This window comes from Trachurus japonicus, chromosome 21 (assembly GCF_045865225.1).
Source record: "Trachurus japonicus isolate A0001 chromosome 21, Traja_1.0".
Lineage (NCBI taxonomy): Eukaryota > Metazoa > Chordata > Actinopteri > Carangiformes > Carangidae > Trachurus > Trachurus japonicus.
The window spans coordinates 15,453,193-15,470,138 of record NC_140927.1 but is presented as its reverse complement, the minus strand read 5'-3'; the positions used below and the strand labels follow the sequence as shown (position 1 = coordinate 15,470,138).

Here is a 16,946-nt window from a genome sequence, read left to right as displayed (position 1 = left end):
TGTTCAACTCACATGTATTTGTGCTTAGGAAACATACTGCATACAGTACACGCAACCTCTCTCTGTGTCTGATCCTTATATATAGGAAGCATGAGGTCTGACAGTGCTTTTGATGCAGAGCTGTTCTCAGAACAATACGCCAACTCCTACAGGGTCGCTTTTGGTGCCATTTCCATTCCATATTTTCAAATTTCCCAGGTTTAATTTAGTCTTTGGATAACCTCAACACTATACTCCAATCAGAAATATTTATATTTTTAGTATAATGTGAGTCATCGTTTAACCCAAAAGCAGCGACTGCTGTGCCAGATTTAGCCATTTTTAGCTTGAAGGAATCATGACAAAAACAAAGCCTTTCATAAAACTCATGAATATGATTTTCTATCCAATTCTAAAGCTTTTAATATTTCTAATATTTCTGCTAAAGCAAATAATTGAGGCACTTTGCAAAGCATTAATGTGTGAAATTCATATAAACCGGTGATTTCTGAAGGGTTGTCTCTCTCCTGCTTGGTGCTCAGTGTAATATAACCATTGTGCACATTGCTTTCATCTGCAGAAAATTGACCCAAAAAGCATTTTTTGCAGACTATATAGAACGCTAGAACCTTTGAAACTGAGTGAATTGCATACTGTTAATATGCTTTTCAAGCAGGTTATCAAAAGTCTGAATAACATGGGCAGAACATGCTGCATTCACTCCCTGCAACTTCTGCTACCCCGGAAAATGGAAAGGTGCTTTTTGAAGAGCTGCTTTTTTTTTTCTTTTTGAAGTGGGATGAAATGAGATATTATAGGTAATGGTATTATATGGAAAATAGCAGCATCAACGGTTGGTCACAATACAACAGAAATTGCAGGAGAGGCTGATGGTCAAATTCATCTTCCCTTTGAATATTAGAGACATTCATCCATCCATTCTGTCCCTCCTGTTCAGGGTCAGAGTTTGCTTTCATCGGGTAAATCAACAGAATAAAACAGACATGAGCTATTTAGGTGTTCTAGTTGAACTAATCCACATGTTTCTTACTGTGGGAGGAACCTTACACACACGCAAACAGGAAGATAATGCAAACAGAAAATCCAGGACCTTCTTGCTGTGAAGTGAGAGGACTAGAAAATACATTATCTGAGAATTTTTATGGTGTTTAAATAGAAATCCTTTGCAAAAGCAGAACCAGTTGAGAAGATGAAAGACAGCCTGCACCACACTTATCAAAAATAACCATTAGTCACACAAATGAATCTCACTGACATGTTATAGCAGCTTGTGTTCTCCCCCTGGTGGCTCATTCATGTACTGCTCTGAATGACCCTGAACACTGTTTAAAAGACAGAAAACAGGCATCTCTCTCTGTGTGAAATGATCAAAGGTTGTTTTTAATGCAGTTTAAACACTTAAGACTGACAGTTATAATGGTTCAGTAATATAGTTCATAGTTATATCATAGACATTTGAGGATTTAGCCAAAATTTTACAAATACTGAGGTCTCCCTCCCAACAACACAGGCTGAAAACAACTGAATATTTGAGACCAGAAATAAAAATCAATATGAATATGTGTGTTTTGGATTTTCATACATTTTTGTCTTCAGTTTACCCAACAGTTCATCAGGTAGGGCTTCCACCGCCAGCTGCAACATGTTGCCTACGTAACAACATGAAAAAAGCGAAATTCTAATAGCCTACATTATAAAAATTCAGACACAGGCTGGGCCCAGGATATTTATGTTGTTGTGTTGGCATTGTTGTTCTTACTTTGGATAAAAAGCCATGAACTGTAAAATATGAGCTCCCTTGGTATTGGGCTGTATTTCCTCAAATATACTGGTGATGATATCTGCCATCAAACATATCCAAACAAAACAAAAGTGTCAAAAATGTTAATTTGTTGCACCTAACCTGGTGAACCTGTCTTTTCGTCTGATGATGCACAGCTCCTCTACCTGTAAATGTTCATCAGGATGCAGAAAACATTTACAAAGATGTTGCCCAGGGGAAAGACTCTCAGATTGCCTGCCTCTCTCTTAATAGCTCACTTGCTCACTCAGAAATGCACCCCCACCCTTCACACACACACACACACACACACACACACACACACACACACACACACACACACACACACACACACACACACACACACACACGCACACACACACACTTGGGTGCTCTATAAACAGCAGCAGCGCTCTGTGAGAAGGCCGATGGATGTATCGCGGCATTTCTTTAATTGAGCCCCTGATGAGGGACTTCCTGGGCTTGCTGCCTTTGAACATCAATAAACACTGAGCTGCGTACACTAATGCAATGCTGCTGATAGCTGCACAGTGTCATACTAAAAGGCACTTCTGGCACATGCCTCTAAATGTCCAGTCCCAAAATATTCCCACGTTTCCCCTTTGCTGAAAATGACAACCTTGTTATATTTGCATTGGGAGCAGTTCAAAACACAGTACAGTAGCCTTACAGCATCTGGACAGTTTCACTGAGTGAAATCTGGCCCAGGTATCTCATTATATCCCCCTCAGATGGGAATGCAGCCAGTAATCCTTCTTTGCTGAAAATATCTGTTTTCACAGTTTCACAGTTGTTTATCCTTGTCAGCATTTTTTAAAAGTATCTTTTGGGCTTTTTGCATTTAATTGACAGGGCAGTAGAGACCGACAGGAAATGGGGGGCAGAGAGAGGGGAAAGACATGCAGCAAAAGGGACACTGGGGGATTCAAAATTTTGAGAGTGCCACGGGGTGGGGTGCGCCCCAGGGATGCCATCTCCATCAACATGGGAATCAAACCCATGACATTATGGTCAAGACAGAACTAATCAGAAAGACACATGATCATCTTTCTTCAAGGTTGTGTGAATGCTGAAGGCAGCTGAGCACCTTTGCTGAAGATATGCTGAAAAGGCTGATGCTATAGCTGAATAGTATAAGGGGTCATCCCTAGTATAATTTTTAAGCTGAATGAATGGCTTTAAAAGGACTAAAAGCAGTAGAAAAGGGCATAACTAAATGTTGAAAATGCTGCATGTTTATGTGTAACAGTTGCAGAGTTTGAAGAGTTAAAGTCACCCGCTATAAAATGGAAACTAATGACTAAAGAAAAGATGAAGCAATTCTAATGTAGCTGAAGCGATAGTTGAAACCAGAGTTTAAGTAGAACTTTTGAGAAGGAGACTGATTTGCATGCAATGATTGAAGCATGTTTTTGGCTCTGTACTTGGTGGTTGGATTGTTTGTTTATGCAAAAACTACTCACCTGAATTCACCTAACAACAAAGTTTGGGGCAGATCTGGGCCGGTCACCTTTATGGTGATTTGAACCCCAGAGGTGCCCTTTTTCCAAGTTTGGTTTAATTTGCACCAGTAGTTTTTGCACAAACTGCCGACAACTAAGCGAAAAATTCTTGACCCTTGCGTCAAAAAATCACCAAAAGGTATGACTGGTGTATGAATGCCATTATACAGATTCCTGTTTATTATTTAAGCAGTGTGCTGACGGAAATCACATTCCTTATCTAGTCCTTACCAAGCCTACTTTTAGTGCTCCAATAAAGTAATTTTTGTGCCTAAGCTCAATGAAGTAATTTTATAGGTAGTTTTTGTACCAAAATTTAATGAAGTAGTTTTTGTGCCTAAAGCTAATGAAGCCGTGACCATTATCAAAAAAACCATGATGATGACCTGAACGCCGGTACACTCACTGTGTTTCTTGTTGAAACCCTGACAACCGAGGTCCATTACACATGCATGACGCTAAATGCTGTATCTCAGCAGGGGCGGGTCCAGAGTATTTTCTGGTGGGGGCTACAGGGGGTAACAACAGTGAATGGGTGGCCATCCAAAAATAACAAAAATGAAGGCTGCCATTGATCGCTCTATTGAATATTTATATTGTATACACACTGTTTACAGTGTGTCTTCATCTTGCTTTTATAAATCTTTCACCTTGAAAGGAAGATGCCTATGAACTTTTAATTTTCGACTAGTCAACATTAAAATTATCTTGTAAATAAGAAGTTTTAGCAGAATAAGTAACACAATAAATTCTCACAGTGAACATCAATATCTTACCCAGTAGTTAGAGTTCAACTCTGTACAATAAACATCTCATTGTTCTGTGTAAAAATCAGTCAACATACGCAGAATAACCAGAACAAGCATTACTCAAATGGTGAAATTGAGAGCAACAACAATCTTATACAATTTTCTTTATTTACTACACAGAATACTAGGATGTTTGACAACATCATTGACAGTTAGGTGCTGCAAGTTCAGCAACAACTAATATAGTGATAGTTGTAAACAAGAATTGTTAGAAATTTATCTCAACTCCCCGTATGATTTGCTCATAAAGTGCAGGATTCAAATAAATAATCCTCAAAAATAAAGAAAATCCATGTCTAGGGCCTCTGTGCAGTTAAAGTTCAAATATCACTTGTAATGCTGTTCACAGTCACAGTATATTACAGTATTTTATGGGAAACAGTAAACATTGCCCACAATGCATTGTTTTCTATAGTAGTTACTGTCAGAATGTCGCTGTTTTTCTTTTCTTTTTTACAGCAATGTGTTATAGTGCCACACTTGAGGATGAAAGGATTATATTTCAGTGATGATGGAGAGCTGGTGTTTCCAACTGTGGGTATAGCTGCATCCCCAAAGTAATGTGCACGATCAAAACACTAGATAAAGAACAAATGGTTTATGTAAGCTTCTCATCCATTCTCTTCTGTCCTTACATGCCCTTGTCTGCAGTCTTGTAGCTACCCCTCTCCTAAATTTCTTTTGTATAGATCTGCAGGGGTATATTTTTTCCCACCGTAATTGCATACATTGAGACACTGAGAATAAACCTAAAACATGATTTTCTCAACCTTTTTCCTACACCAGCATTGGCACCGTGAGTATACAACAATCCAACTATCTATAGATGGTGATTACACAAGTTCTGATAAATGATGATGAATTCTGAAAAAGCTGCAGCGCAGTGAGAAAACATAGCAGACTAATTGTAATAGTGGGAGATCTTTTTCAGTACAGCTGTATACTCCATAGTCAGTAAGTAACTCTCATAATGTCCTCACCAAAGCATATATGCATTGCACATGCTTATAAATTCTAAAGTGAAATGAAGCATAAATCCCAGTCATCGGGTCCACTAAGTGACCTCAGCCCAGTACTGTAGAGACGACACATCTCTGCCCTTGATTCAATAAAAGATAAATAAAGCCATAGTGGCATGAAAAGACAGACAGGTCATCTGTAATATTCTACAGAGTCTGAGCGCAAAGACGTCCTTCAAGAGACAATGAAAAATTGATTGGCTGTGAGACGATAATGCTGCAGCATCCATAGTGCCATCCAGTGCAAAGGGGCAGTATATGCGCTTTTTTTTAATGCAAATATTTAGATTAATATTTACTTCAATTTGGGTTACATTAGAAAATTAAATCAGAGTGGTGTCTACAACTAACAGGACATTCTGCATGAGTTAAAGGTTGAAAAGAGTTGGCTTGTAAAAACTATTCCACTTACTGTAGAGCTCTTGAGAGCAGTGTCTTTGTGAGACTGATGAAGGTGACATGACACACAGCTCTGCCAGTAGTTTCACATTATTCCATTACTCCAACTGTAAGCATGGATATGAACAATGGTTGCAAAGTTTTAGGAAAATAACAGGATAGTTCAGTCAAGATGAGCCAGTGGAGGCAGCCTCTATGTGGGCAGGCTGGGTCACACGTAGAGGAAGGTTTTAAGCCTGGACTTAGAGGTCGGGAGAGTGTGTAACCCATGGAGAGAGCTGGTTCCACAATAGATGAGCCCAGTAACTGAAGGCTCTACCTCCCAGTCTGTTCTTAGAGACACTGGGAACCACTAGCAAATCTGCATATAATAGGGCTTTAGCGCAATATGGAACAATGAGGTCTTTAGGCAAGGCAAGGCAAGGCATCTTTATTTATATAGCGCATTTCATACCAAGTCAACTCAATGTGCTTTACATAAGGACAAAACATTTAAAAGAACAGCATGAAACAGCATGAAAACAAACAATTGTAAACGTTAAACAGAGTTAAAAGCAAGAGCAAAGAAGACTAAAACGTAGAGAGAGAAAAGAAAATAGGCTAGATAAAGTTTAAAAAAGAGCTTAGCTACAGTATAAGCACATGAAAAGAGAAATGTTTTAAACCTGGATTTTATGTTTGTTCTATTGGACTTCAAAACCTACATTTTAGCTTAATATTAAACTGAGAAAATCAACACATCCTGGATTGGTAACTACTATATGTATCAAAAATAGTTCCAGACTAATATTCGGTCATGAACTGATCGCACATTGGCCTCATGGTATAACTTTTGGAGAGTTAAAGCAGCTGAATTCCAACATGACATCTCTCTTGCTGTATAGTCTTGAAACATAAACAAAGAGTGAGCGCTAGCAGCTCTCTCCATGTAAGGACGTGAAGCTGCGCCGTTGATGTGTTTGTAAAGCTGCTGTTGGACAGAATCAGCTCATGACACTGCGACATTTATTCTGTCAGATCCGGCAGATAAATAGACGGTTGTATTTATTTAAAGCCGCTTTATTTTCCAAAAAGTCTCTCTCTCTCTCTCCCTCTCTCTCTCTCTCTCTCTCTCTCTCTCTCTCTCTCTCTCTCTTCAGTATCCAGCTGCTTTTTCATCTCATCTAAACATCAAGCGCTGGAACTCTCCGCGCGGACGCCCTCCTGCGTCATCTGAGGATAAAAACGGGCTGCCCCTCGCGCCGAGCTGACCCTGACTGAGCCCGGAAGTTCTGATTGAGATGATTATCTGAAGTTTACAGTCTTTGGAAATTGCTTGAATTTCCTGAGAAGTCCCAAATCGGAGTTTGGATTTTTTACCTTCTCAGCCCTGTTGTCGCGGTGAGTACAGCTATACGTTTGTTTCTGAACCTTTACTAAAGTTTAGTTGGATGTATCTTCATGTGTGATGCTCCACAGCTTTTCATAGCCTATCACATCTGGTCGTCTGTTCGTCTCCTTTGACTTTAAAGCTGATGTGTGTGTGTGTGTGTGTGTATTTTTGGAAGAAAAAATAATAATAGATTCTAAAAAGTGAAACTAACCTATTCAGAGCATCTACCTCGTGAAAAAAAGGTGGGTGTTAATATGGATTTCTAATAGAAGACAGGCTTCACTCAGTGTATTAGCAGTAAAAGTATAAGTAGGACACTCATCTTACAGAGCATCTGTGTTTAGAGTGTTGTACAATTACACATCATAACATTGGACTAGCCTAATTAGCCTACTGATGCATTGTCCATAACAAGCTTGAGTTTGATTTTTTTTTTAAATGTTTTTGGTATGAGCTGTTTCAGTGCATCAAACTGCTTGTAAAACTGTTATTTGCTAAATTAACAGGCTAGTAAGTGTAAAAAGTAAAAGTAAAATAAAGGTATACATATTATGATGTTAATTCTTATTTTAAGTCGCTGCAGTGCTTCAATAAAGTATTCAATAACACAACTTAAGTAACTGTATACAGTTACAGTCTACCATTGTTTTGTTTGTGTTTTGATGCTTTTAACAGGAAATGGGTTGGGGAATTCCCGCTGTGGATCACGGTCTCACTAAACTTTCAGTTTAAGATGTATTTTTATTTGTTGATGTTGGTTTAAGGGAATTGTTTGCGTTTCCAGCTGGTGTCTTCTACAGAACACACCACCACTGTCTCATCAGCTCACATCAAACAGCTGATATGACCTCACCCAGGTCCTCTTTGGTCTTAACTTGTGTTTTGGGGTTCTTGTTTGGATAACCTCCTGCTCCTGTATTTCAGCTTTACTTTTAACAGGTGGGATGCAACAACCAAAAATTTCATTTCAGTTACAATTTAATTTTTTTTTTCCACACAGTGTTGTTATTCACTGACATTGTTTAAAACAAAGATAAACACTCCGGCTCTGCGTAGACGCCTTCTGTGAAGACTCACTCATCTGACAGCTATTTCCTGCATTTTAAAGGGAACTTTGGCGTTAAAACTAATCCTGCATCAACCGTCTGGTCCTCTATTCTCTGTATTTATTCTTCAGGGGTTGCAGCAAGCATGGGGATGATTTCAGGGTTCATTTTTCTGTGTATGCTCCAAGCTGTAATCCCACAACGTGTTACCCCTCGTGGACCCAGGCCTATTCCTGGAAGGGGTGACAGTCCAGGACCAACTCCACCCCCAATCTCACCTGAGCCCCCACCAAGACCTAAAGGTTGTGAGAGTGAGTTTCACTGATTTCTTTCCAGCTAAATAAAACAAGATGATAATGTTATTGTTTGGATTTGCATTGTTAGTTTCATTTTGTGTATTGAGCAGTGAAATCTCATATGTTAGTGTGTACGAGGTCATTTTTTGTTCTTGCAGAATGAGAGGGGATTTTTTAATTTGCATATTTAATATATAGATGTGACATCTTCACAATAAGTGTTTTTAAAAGCAAAATTTTATTTCACTCTCTAATATTCATTAAAACTATCAATATAATTACAAGAATAAGCGGTAAATCTTCATAACTGAACAAAGAACAGTGTTTCCCTCTGAAAGCAGCAGAGTATACATTTGTAATTTGTGTGAAAGTCAATAAACTGTGCAGTTAAGGTACTCACTTGAGTCACTCTTCTCCTCCGCAGGCAGGATAATCGAATGTCCCATCAAGCTGTATTTCACCCTTGACACGTCAGAGTCAATCGCCTTACAGGAGTCCCCGCCAGGTGTCCTGGTGGACAACATCAGAGAGTTCACCAAGATCTTTGCTCACAGGCTGAATGATGAAGTGTACCAGGACCAGATCGAGATCACCTGGGCCATAGGAGGCCTGCATTTCTCACAGAGGCAGGTTGTTTTCAGCCAGTTCACAACCAAGGAGAACTTCATCAGGAACCTCAGCAAGATCAAATACCTGGGTAAAGGCACCTACACCGACTGCGCCCTGAGGAACATGACCGACGAAATGACCGAGCACTACTCCGGAACGAAAGCTGTGCTCTTCTCCGTGGTCATCACTGATGGCCATGTCACAGGAAGTCCATGTGGAGGGATCAAGGTCATGGCGGAGAGAGCCCGGGAGAAAGGGATCAATATTTTCTCAGTGGCAGCGTCCAGTCGCATTGATGAAGTAGGAATGAAAGAGATAGCCAGCTCCCCCGTGGAGCTTTACCGTGATAACTACACAGTTTGGGAAATTGTTGATGGACGGGCAAAGATAAAGACTGAATTCATCGATCGTATCATAAAAGCCATGGTGAGATGAAATGTTTTCCCCTTCTGTTTTGATCCAGATTATCGTCTGGCACTTTTAACTAACTGCTGTCATTTGTTTGCAGAAATATCAAGCGTATTTACAGGTAAGAGAAATTATGTCTATCGTATTAACAAGACAAGTAATTAAAAACAGGTTTTGGGATATATCGTTTCTTTTATGTATTATTACCCTAATATTTCTTTTCTTTCTTGATCTTGTAGTGTTATGAACATAAATGCCTCGAGACCCCTGGGATCCCTGGACCAAAAGGGCTTCCAGGTCTTAAAGTGAGTAATAAATGATGTGTGTTTATTTTTGCTTGTACCAAAAATTGTTTTGTTAAAATGTCAATATTTCTTCTTATTTATAGGGCGCAAAAGGAGACAGAGGTTATGTTGGGCCAAAAGGGCAAAGGGGTAGACCGGTAGGTAGAAATTATGTTGAAATTATTTTTGAATTATGGATATAAGAAACATTTCAAAAAATCTATTTTCATCATTTTAATGCTGAATATATTTTTGCTGTATTTCAGGGAGATCCTGGTATTGAAGGTCCAATCGGACGGCCTGGTCCAAAGGTTTTGTTTAAGCTCATCATTCATCATCATATGTAGTTTTCTAAGGTGCCATTTTGTTTTTATCTAATTAACATGTTCTACTATGTCCTTTTAACAGGGAGAGGTTGGTTTCAAAGGTGACAAGGTGAGAGCTATAGGCTATACTCCTGTTTTTTTTTCTTTTTGTCATTTTGTCATTTTGTTAACTTGAGAATTACGTTTTATCTGGATTAATGCATCTGTTTTACCTCATCAGGGTGAATTTGGAGCGACTGGAGCAAAGGTAAATCATTTGTTGTTGTTGTTTTTCCATCATACTTCCATTCACATTTTTGTTTATACATCCTACAACATAGGCTATAAGTTCATTTTCTGTCTTCACTAATGTTTAAACTCTTAGGGTGTGGCAGGAGTACCTGGCAGAAATGGAACTGATGGCCAAAAGGTGAGTCTTGATACATCAAAGCAACACCTACAGTTAAACATTATTCTTATATGTTGTGTAGGCTATATGATATGATATAAATGCTTCTCTGAAATCTTCAGGGGAAAATGGGGCGAATTGGAGCTCCTGGTTGCAAAGGTGATCCAGGTGACAAGGTGAATTTACATACCTACATAAATGTATTTTTCATTATGATAATGAAAAGGTCCTTTTGATTGAGGGGAGAAAGTTTGTTTTCATTAATTGGCCCAATTCTATTGTAATCATCTAAATTATATTATCCAAAATATGTATATAGACAGTTAATTTTCAATACACGCATTTGCTACATTATAATATAATTTTGGTTTTGCCTCTGAAAGGGACCAAATGGTTTCCATGGAGAATTTGGTGACACTGGGCCACCTGGTGACCAAGGAGGAAAGGTCTGTATCACATCAAAACTGTAATCCATTAAATGAAGCAACTGAGAATAAAACTTGTTTCAACCATGCTGGGGCTTGAGACACTGCTGATGGTGTTCGCAATTTGTCACTCCATCCAACACTTTGGTTAAATATTTATAGTAACTGGATGGATTTCCATAAAATTCAGCAGAGACAGTCATAGGGCTTTGACAATGAATCCAAACCATGACAACACTGCAACTAGAAGAGACAAAATATTTGGAGCAAAATTGAAGTGTGTTCATTTTAACTTAAATAATAAGCATATCACAAAGGCACGAGGACTCTCATCATCCATTTCCAGTGTAATGTAGCTTGGGTGTCAGTGCAGCTGTTAGAGCAGCTGAGCAACATGCTATGCTACAGAAACTGTTTTCCTGAAACTGGACAGTCTGGTTCAAGACCTCTGATTTGCCACCTATCTCTAGTGCATTCTGTGGAAAAAAAAAAGTCTAACATTATGCTCATTAACTTTTGTTTTAATGGTTGGAAAAGAACCAACCAATCAAGTCATTTTAAGGTAAACAGAGAAATCATCTCCATCAGTCGGAGCCAGAAAGATATGACCACAAGTGTGTGGATATCGATGCAGCTGTTAGTCGACTTACCCAAGCCGAATGTCATTGTTAAATGTAACCATTAATGTGGCTTGAGCACAAACCTACATGTTCCCTTATCCCTGACTTGGAATGACAAATGGCAGGTTGAACGCTGTTTCCCACTCAGCTTTACAATTACAACATGAAATGTGTGACATGATCGTGGTCAAAGCAGTGGGGGCTTTGAAATACAGCTTAGATGAACATTGAGGCAAGTCTGACAAGCTGAGGCTGAGATGTTTTAAAATGCCCACTGCATTGAGGATAAACCATGAATGTATTATAGATGCAGTGTTCCACAATAGTGCCCTCTTGACGTCAATCAAAATTTCTCATCCTAGGTTTTCCAGGCTTTCAAATTTGTGGCCTACACCCACTTGTGCATTAAAGCCTGGCTGACTGCCCACTTAGAATAACACAAAGAGTATATTTAGACATAACACATCCTGCCTTTTAAGTGTACACTCATTCTTATGGTTCAGATTCAGTTTCAAAACAGATTCTTTTGAAGAGAGGGTTTGTTTGTTTTTTACTACTAATGACAAGGATATGAGAAAAGCTATACAGTAAGTTATTCAATGTGGCTGTACTAGCCAGTAATCAATATTGTACTGTTATTTGCTGCTTTTATTAGGGTGACCATGGCCTCCCTGGGAAGTCGGGGCCCCCTGGACCTCGGGGGAATCCAGGACCAAAGGTAACGTTCAAATTAAAACATCTGACAACCTCAACCAGAAGTTTTTTTCAAATTATTGACTTGATGTATTTCTGCAGGGTGAGAACGGAAATCCTGGGAACCCAGGGCCACCTGGAAATAAGGGCAACCAGGTACAAAGGAGACTTTTTTCATCAGTATAATTTTTTATGTTGTTGCTACAAAACGTACACTGACCTATTAACTTTCACAGGGTACTCCAGGATTACCTGGACCAAGGGGAGAAGACGTAAGTCAAAGTCTTTGTCTTATGTATTTCAGCTTTTTGTGAAAATGTATCATAGTTGAGCAATTAATTCGTAATAATTCTTAAATAAATGTCAACAGGGAAGGAGAGGAGATCCCGGGAACAAGGGAGCACCAGGAAATGATGGGATAAAAGGAGAGAAGGTATGTTTAGTGCTCAGAATGAGCTACACTTGGATTAGAATGTAATGTATGTGTGTTGCATTTTTAGTTTTGTTTTGGGCACATCAATATAACTCAACTTACAGTAGTGCTTTTTGGAAAACAATGTGGCGAACATGAGGGAAAGAGAACAGCTGATCTGAAAACCAAGTAACAACTTATTTTGAAACTAACAAGCACTGGATTTTGTTGTTCGTCATGAGTCCCATGTGTGTCAAATCTCTCTGAAGAGTTTTATTCTTTCAAAGTAACATCATCAACATGCATATAGCCAGAATAATTTGTCTCTGAGTTGCTATTGGATGTTTCCAAATCAGATAGTCTGAAAATAGAGTTAACACCTCTCAGCTCCTGTTGTGTTTTATATACACTAGTTGATGATTAATAGTGTGGTGCAAATCTTGACACATTCATTTATTTTCGAGGGGGAACGAGGGCCACTGGGAATCAGAGGTCGACCCGGAGAAGACGGACTCAAGGGCTCAAAGGTGAGGGGATTGTGCTGTGGGCGGATTCTGGCAGTGCGATGACTCAGCAGCTTCCGAAGAACTCAGCAAGTGTTCAGAGACCTCCAATACTGGAGTTAAGGCTTGGTGTACTTGGTATGCTGCCAGAATTGCCTCAGTCCGTGTCTGTTATCATAAACACTTTTTCCAGAGAAATTCTTCTGCAGAAAATGAGTCCAGTTAGACTATTATGTGCTCACTAAACTCACATCGACTACTATGTGTGGGCTGCGGTGAAGGTGATGTCCAGTAATGTTTTCTGTTACCCTCTCTCTTCAAGGGAGATCAAGGACTACCAGGTTCAAGGGGTCCACCAGGAGAACCAGGGACACTTGGAGCAAATGTGTGTTGTTTATCATACATCATAATCATCAACAATGTTTCTTGTTAGAGTCTCTGTTCTGAGTTTTTTTTTTCTATGGGAAATGAACTGTAGACGGTAACTCACTCACTGACTTTATCTTCTCTGGTTCCAGGGTACCAGGGGAAATCCAGGAGATGCTGGACCAAGGGGAGACTCTGGACCTCCTGGACCTAAGGTTGGCAAATGCTTCAACTTTTCTGATCCTAACATTCAATAAAGAAATTGCAGCATTCAAGCATCATCTCTATTCTTCCTTTAAAAGGGAGACAAGGGAAGACAAGGATTCAGCTACCCTGGACCGAGAGGACCCACTGTATGGTTCTGTTTGCCTCGTCAAATTTTTACACGTGTTAAATGTTTGTATTTGAGTCTTAACTAATTCTGCTCCAGGGAGAAAGAGGTGATCCGGGCAGAAGAGGATCGAGGGGGGGCAGAGGTGACTGTGGTGCCAAAGGAGACCCTGGAGACAAAGGACCAATAGGAGAATCTGTAAGATTGATAAATCAACCAAACCATTACTAGTTGGGTCCGGTTCTGTGAAAAATTTAAAATACAAGATTCACAACCACTTCTGCCACCTCTCCAATACTACTTCAGTGAAAGGAATTTGGTGCTCGCAACACAGAGTGGGAAAGCTCGACTGCAAAAACAGAGTCCCAAGTAATCAGAACAATGCACACAATCCATACACTTCATTGAGACTCTTTCTTCAGAAAAGCAATTCCAAAGACAATTCCTCACAGGCAGTTGTGTGTTTTTTTCCTGATAAATTCCTCAGTGTTGTTTCTGGATGGAGAAATTACCATTTAATTTTTAGGCACTCCCACGATTACCCGTTATGTTTTGACAGTGGTGAAAATTGTTGAGGATAGCACATTAAAACCTCATCTGTTATTATGAAAATACCCTGTTGGCTAGATACCACTAAAAAGTTAAATGGAAAAAAAATTCGTAATCTGCGGCGAGTGCAGAGTATGAATATATCAAATAATCCAGTCCAGATAATATCTTGGATGATTTCATGAGGATGTCACCTGTGAAATTTACTAGGCTAGTGCCTGGTGCGGTTTCTTGTTTGGACATACTAACAAACAATGCCACTACAAGAGTCCCAAGAGATCATGTGACAATGAGTACTTGTGCAGAGGAAGAAATCAATCACTAAAAGCCAATATTAACAGAAAAACAAGTCACTCGTGTTGAGGAATGTTTTTCTTTTTAGGGGGAACCAGGTCAGTCAGGTGAGCCAGGACAAAGAGGACCCAGAGGAGACCCTGGAACTGATGTAAGCAACAGAAGTATCACTTGAATGCTTTGACCATGCATGCAAACCTGAGATCCAATTGCATTGTATTGCATCTCTTTCTCTCTCTCTCTCTGCATGTGTGTGTAGGGTGGTCCTGGACCAGTAGGCGATCCTGGGCTTACTGTGAGTAAATATTTCAGTTTTGTTTAGGCTACATTAGTAGGTAAATTTATTTGGTCGTTACATTCTAACCTCTATACACTTTACTGCAGGACTGTGATGTTATGACTTACATCAGGGAGACCTGTGGTTGTTGTGGTAAGAAAATATCATTGTAATCATACAGACACGCAGTGAGTGCCAGAGTTATTGCTTTACTGTCAATGTCTTTAAACGTAAGTGAATAATGTTTGTCTTTTGTCTCAGACTGTGAGAAGCGCTGTGGGGCTCTGGACATTGTATTTGTAATTGATAGCTCCGAGAGTGTTGGGCTGACTAACTTCACCCTGGAAAAGAACTTTGTTATCAACACCGTCAACAGGTTGGGCTCGATGGCCAGCGACCCTGCTTCACTAACTGGTACGGTTGAGCTAAAACACAGCACAGACATCCCTGTAAATCCTTTTTCAGACATAGTTTCAAGTGACAAGATGTAGAGGCTGCCTTGAAAGATTAACCTCTTCCAAAGGCTGAATCCCTTAATCCATCGCCGAATATAAAGTTACAGCCAAAAATATTTGGAAGGGCCCCAGTAGTCTTTGAAACACTGACTGTATAATAACAAAGTACTGATTTTCTTTGTTGCAGAATTCCAGCCATCCAAAGTGTTTTAACAGTTAATAATTCAACTTTGTACTGTAAACACTAAATTTACATTCAAATTGATGTGAACACGAAGCCAAGGCACATAAAAATATTCACTGAAAATGTGTCTGTAACCAACTGTTTTCTTTCACCTCCCTGACATCCCGTCTCTTTTAGGCACAAGAGTCGGAGTTGTGCAGTTCAGTCACCTCGGAACCTTTGAGGCCATTCACCTCGATGACCCCACCATCAACTCCATATCTGCCTTTAAAACGGCAGTGAAGAAGCTCAAGTGGATTGCGGGGGGCACCTTCACACCATCAGCCCTCCAGTTTGCTTATGAGAAACTGATCAAGCACAGCAAGAGAGCCCGAGCCAAAGTATCCGTAGTGGTAATCACCGATGGCCGTTATGACCCGAAAGACGATGACGATCTACTTCAGGTCCTATGTAACGACAACAATGTGGTGGTGAACGCGATCGGGGTTGGTGATATGTTTGAAAAAAAACAGGATAATGAGATCTTGGTGTCTATAGCATGCGACAAGAAAGACCGTGTCAAAGAGATGAAGCATTACACTGACTTGGTGGCTGAGGACTTTATAGAAACAATGGAGACGGTGCTCTGTCCAGGTAAGCCTGTACGCCTACCAGTACTCTCAGCAAGATGACAAAACTTTGACTAATTTAAGTCCTTGTGATTTCCTTCCAGAGCCGGAGATTGTGTGTCCTGATCTCCCGTGTAAAAGTGGTAAGTGTTAGCCATGGATTTAATCAATGGTCAGCGTTGAATCGAGTGCAGCTCAGTGACTGATTTTCTTTTCTTTGCAGAACCTGATGTAGCACCATGTGTTGAGCGGCCGGTGGATTTGGTATTTCTACTGGATGGCTCAGAGCGCCTCGGGCTGAAGAACTTTCAGCACGTCCGTGAATTTGTGCTGAATGTGGCGGACAGACTGGGACTGGCCCGCTCCAAGACCGATCGCATGCGAGCCCGTTTAGCCCTACTAGAGTTCGGCAGAGAGAACGAGAACCACGTTGCCTTCCCTCTCACACACGACAGCGCTGTCATCGCCGATGGCTTGGCACGCCTGCCGTACCTGGATTCTTCCTCGAGTGTGGGGCCCGCCATCTTCCACGCCATCAACAACATCTTGGGTAAAGGAAACGCTCGCCTCACGAGACGCAACGCAGAGGTTTCGTTCATTTTCATCACAGACGGCGTCACTGACCTCAGCAATCTGGACGAGGCAGTTAGTGCGATGCGTGGGGCACAAGTTGTCCCCACAGTGATAGCCACTGGAAGTGACGTTGACCAAGGGGTCCTAACTAAGCTGGCTATGGGTGACCAGGATGCCATCTTTAAAGGAAAAGACCTCTCTGATCTGTCCCGCTCCCGTTTATTTGAGCGTTTCATCCGGTGGGTATGTTAGAGAGACAGTGTGTTAATGTGGACGTGAATATCATGCTGGTGCTACTGCTGTTTATCTAGCATTTTGAACATGAGATACTGGTTCTACTCTGCACTGTTCAATTTCTAAATGATGTCACTGCAACTATATTCATCCTCAGTCTTTC

General features: G+C 40.3%; 1 protein-coding gene across 2 annotated transcripts; it reads left to right on the top strand.

Moving 5' to 3' along the window:
• The first annotated feature begins 6,778 nt into the window (after positions 1-6,778).
• Positions 6,779-16,919, top strand: LOC146964919 (collagen alpha-2(VI) chain-like). Of its 2 annotated transcripts, none has more exons than XM_085765695.1 (28): positions 6,779-6,910; positions 8,080-8,250; positions 8,669-9,279; positions 9,362-9,382; positions 9,501-9,566; positions 9,650-9,703; positions 9,812-9,856; positions 9,954-9,980; positions 10,092-10,118; positions 10,236-10,280; positions 10,382-10,435; positions 10,643-10,705; positions 11,960-12,022; positions 12,100-12,153; positions 12,234-12,269; positions 12,368-12,430; positions 12,874-12,936; positions 13,235-13,297; positions 13,431-13,493; positions 13,581-13,631; positions 13,709-13,807; positions 14,541-14,603; positions 14,712-14,747; positions 14,837-14,882; positions 14,991-15,143; positions 15,546-16,001; positions 16,081-16,119; positions 16,200-16,919. In XM_085765695.1, the coding sequence occupies exons 2-28, from the start codon at positions 8,094-8,096 to the stop codon at positions 16,799-16,801; spliced, it is 3,120 nt and encodes a 1,039-aa protein (XP_085621821.1). In that variant the 5' UTR covers positions 6,779-6,910; positions 8,080-8,093; the 3' UTR covers positions 16,802-16,919. The 2 variants fall into 2 exon arrangements, with proteins under 2 accessions (XP_085621821.1, XP_085621820.1); XM_085765694.1 differs by having other exon boundaries at positions 8,080-8,259.
• The last annotated feature ends 27 nt before the right edge of the window (positions 16,920-16,946 follow it).

What these genes read in the sequence shown, in the direction of transcription:
- LOC146964919 (XM_085765694.1), top strand. Translation starts at nt 8,094, where the DNA reads ATGGGGATGATTTCAGGGTTCATTTTTCTGTGTATGCTCCAAGCTGTA. An exon ending in AAGGGCAAAGGGGTAGACCG is followed by an intron (nt 9,704 to 9,811) that starts GTAGGTAGAAAT and finishes GCTGTATTTCAG; the next exon opens with GGAGATCCTGGTATTGAAGG. An exon ending in GAGGAGACCCTGGAACTGAT is followed by an intron (nt 14,604 to 14,711) that starts GTAAGCAACAGA and finishes ATGTGTGTGTAG; the next exon opens with GGTGGTCCTGGACCAGTAGG.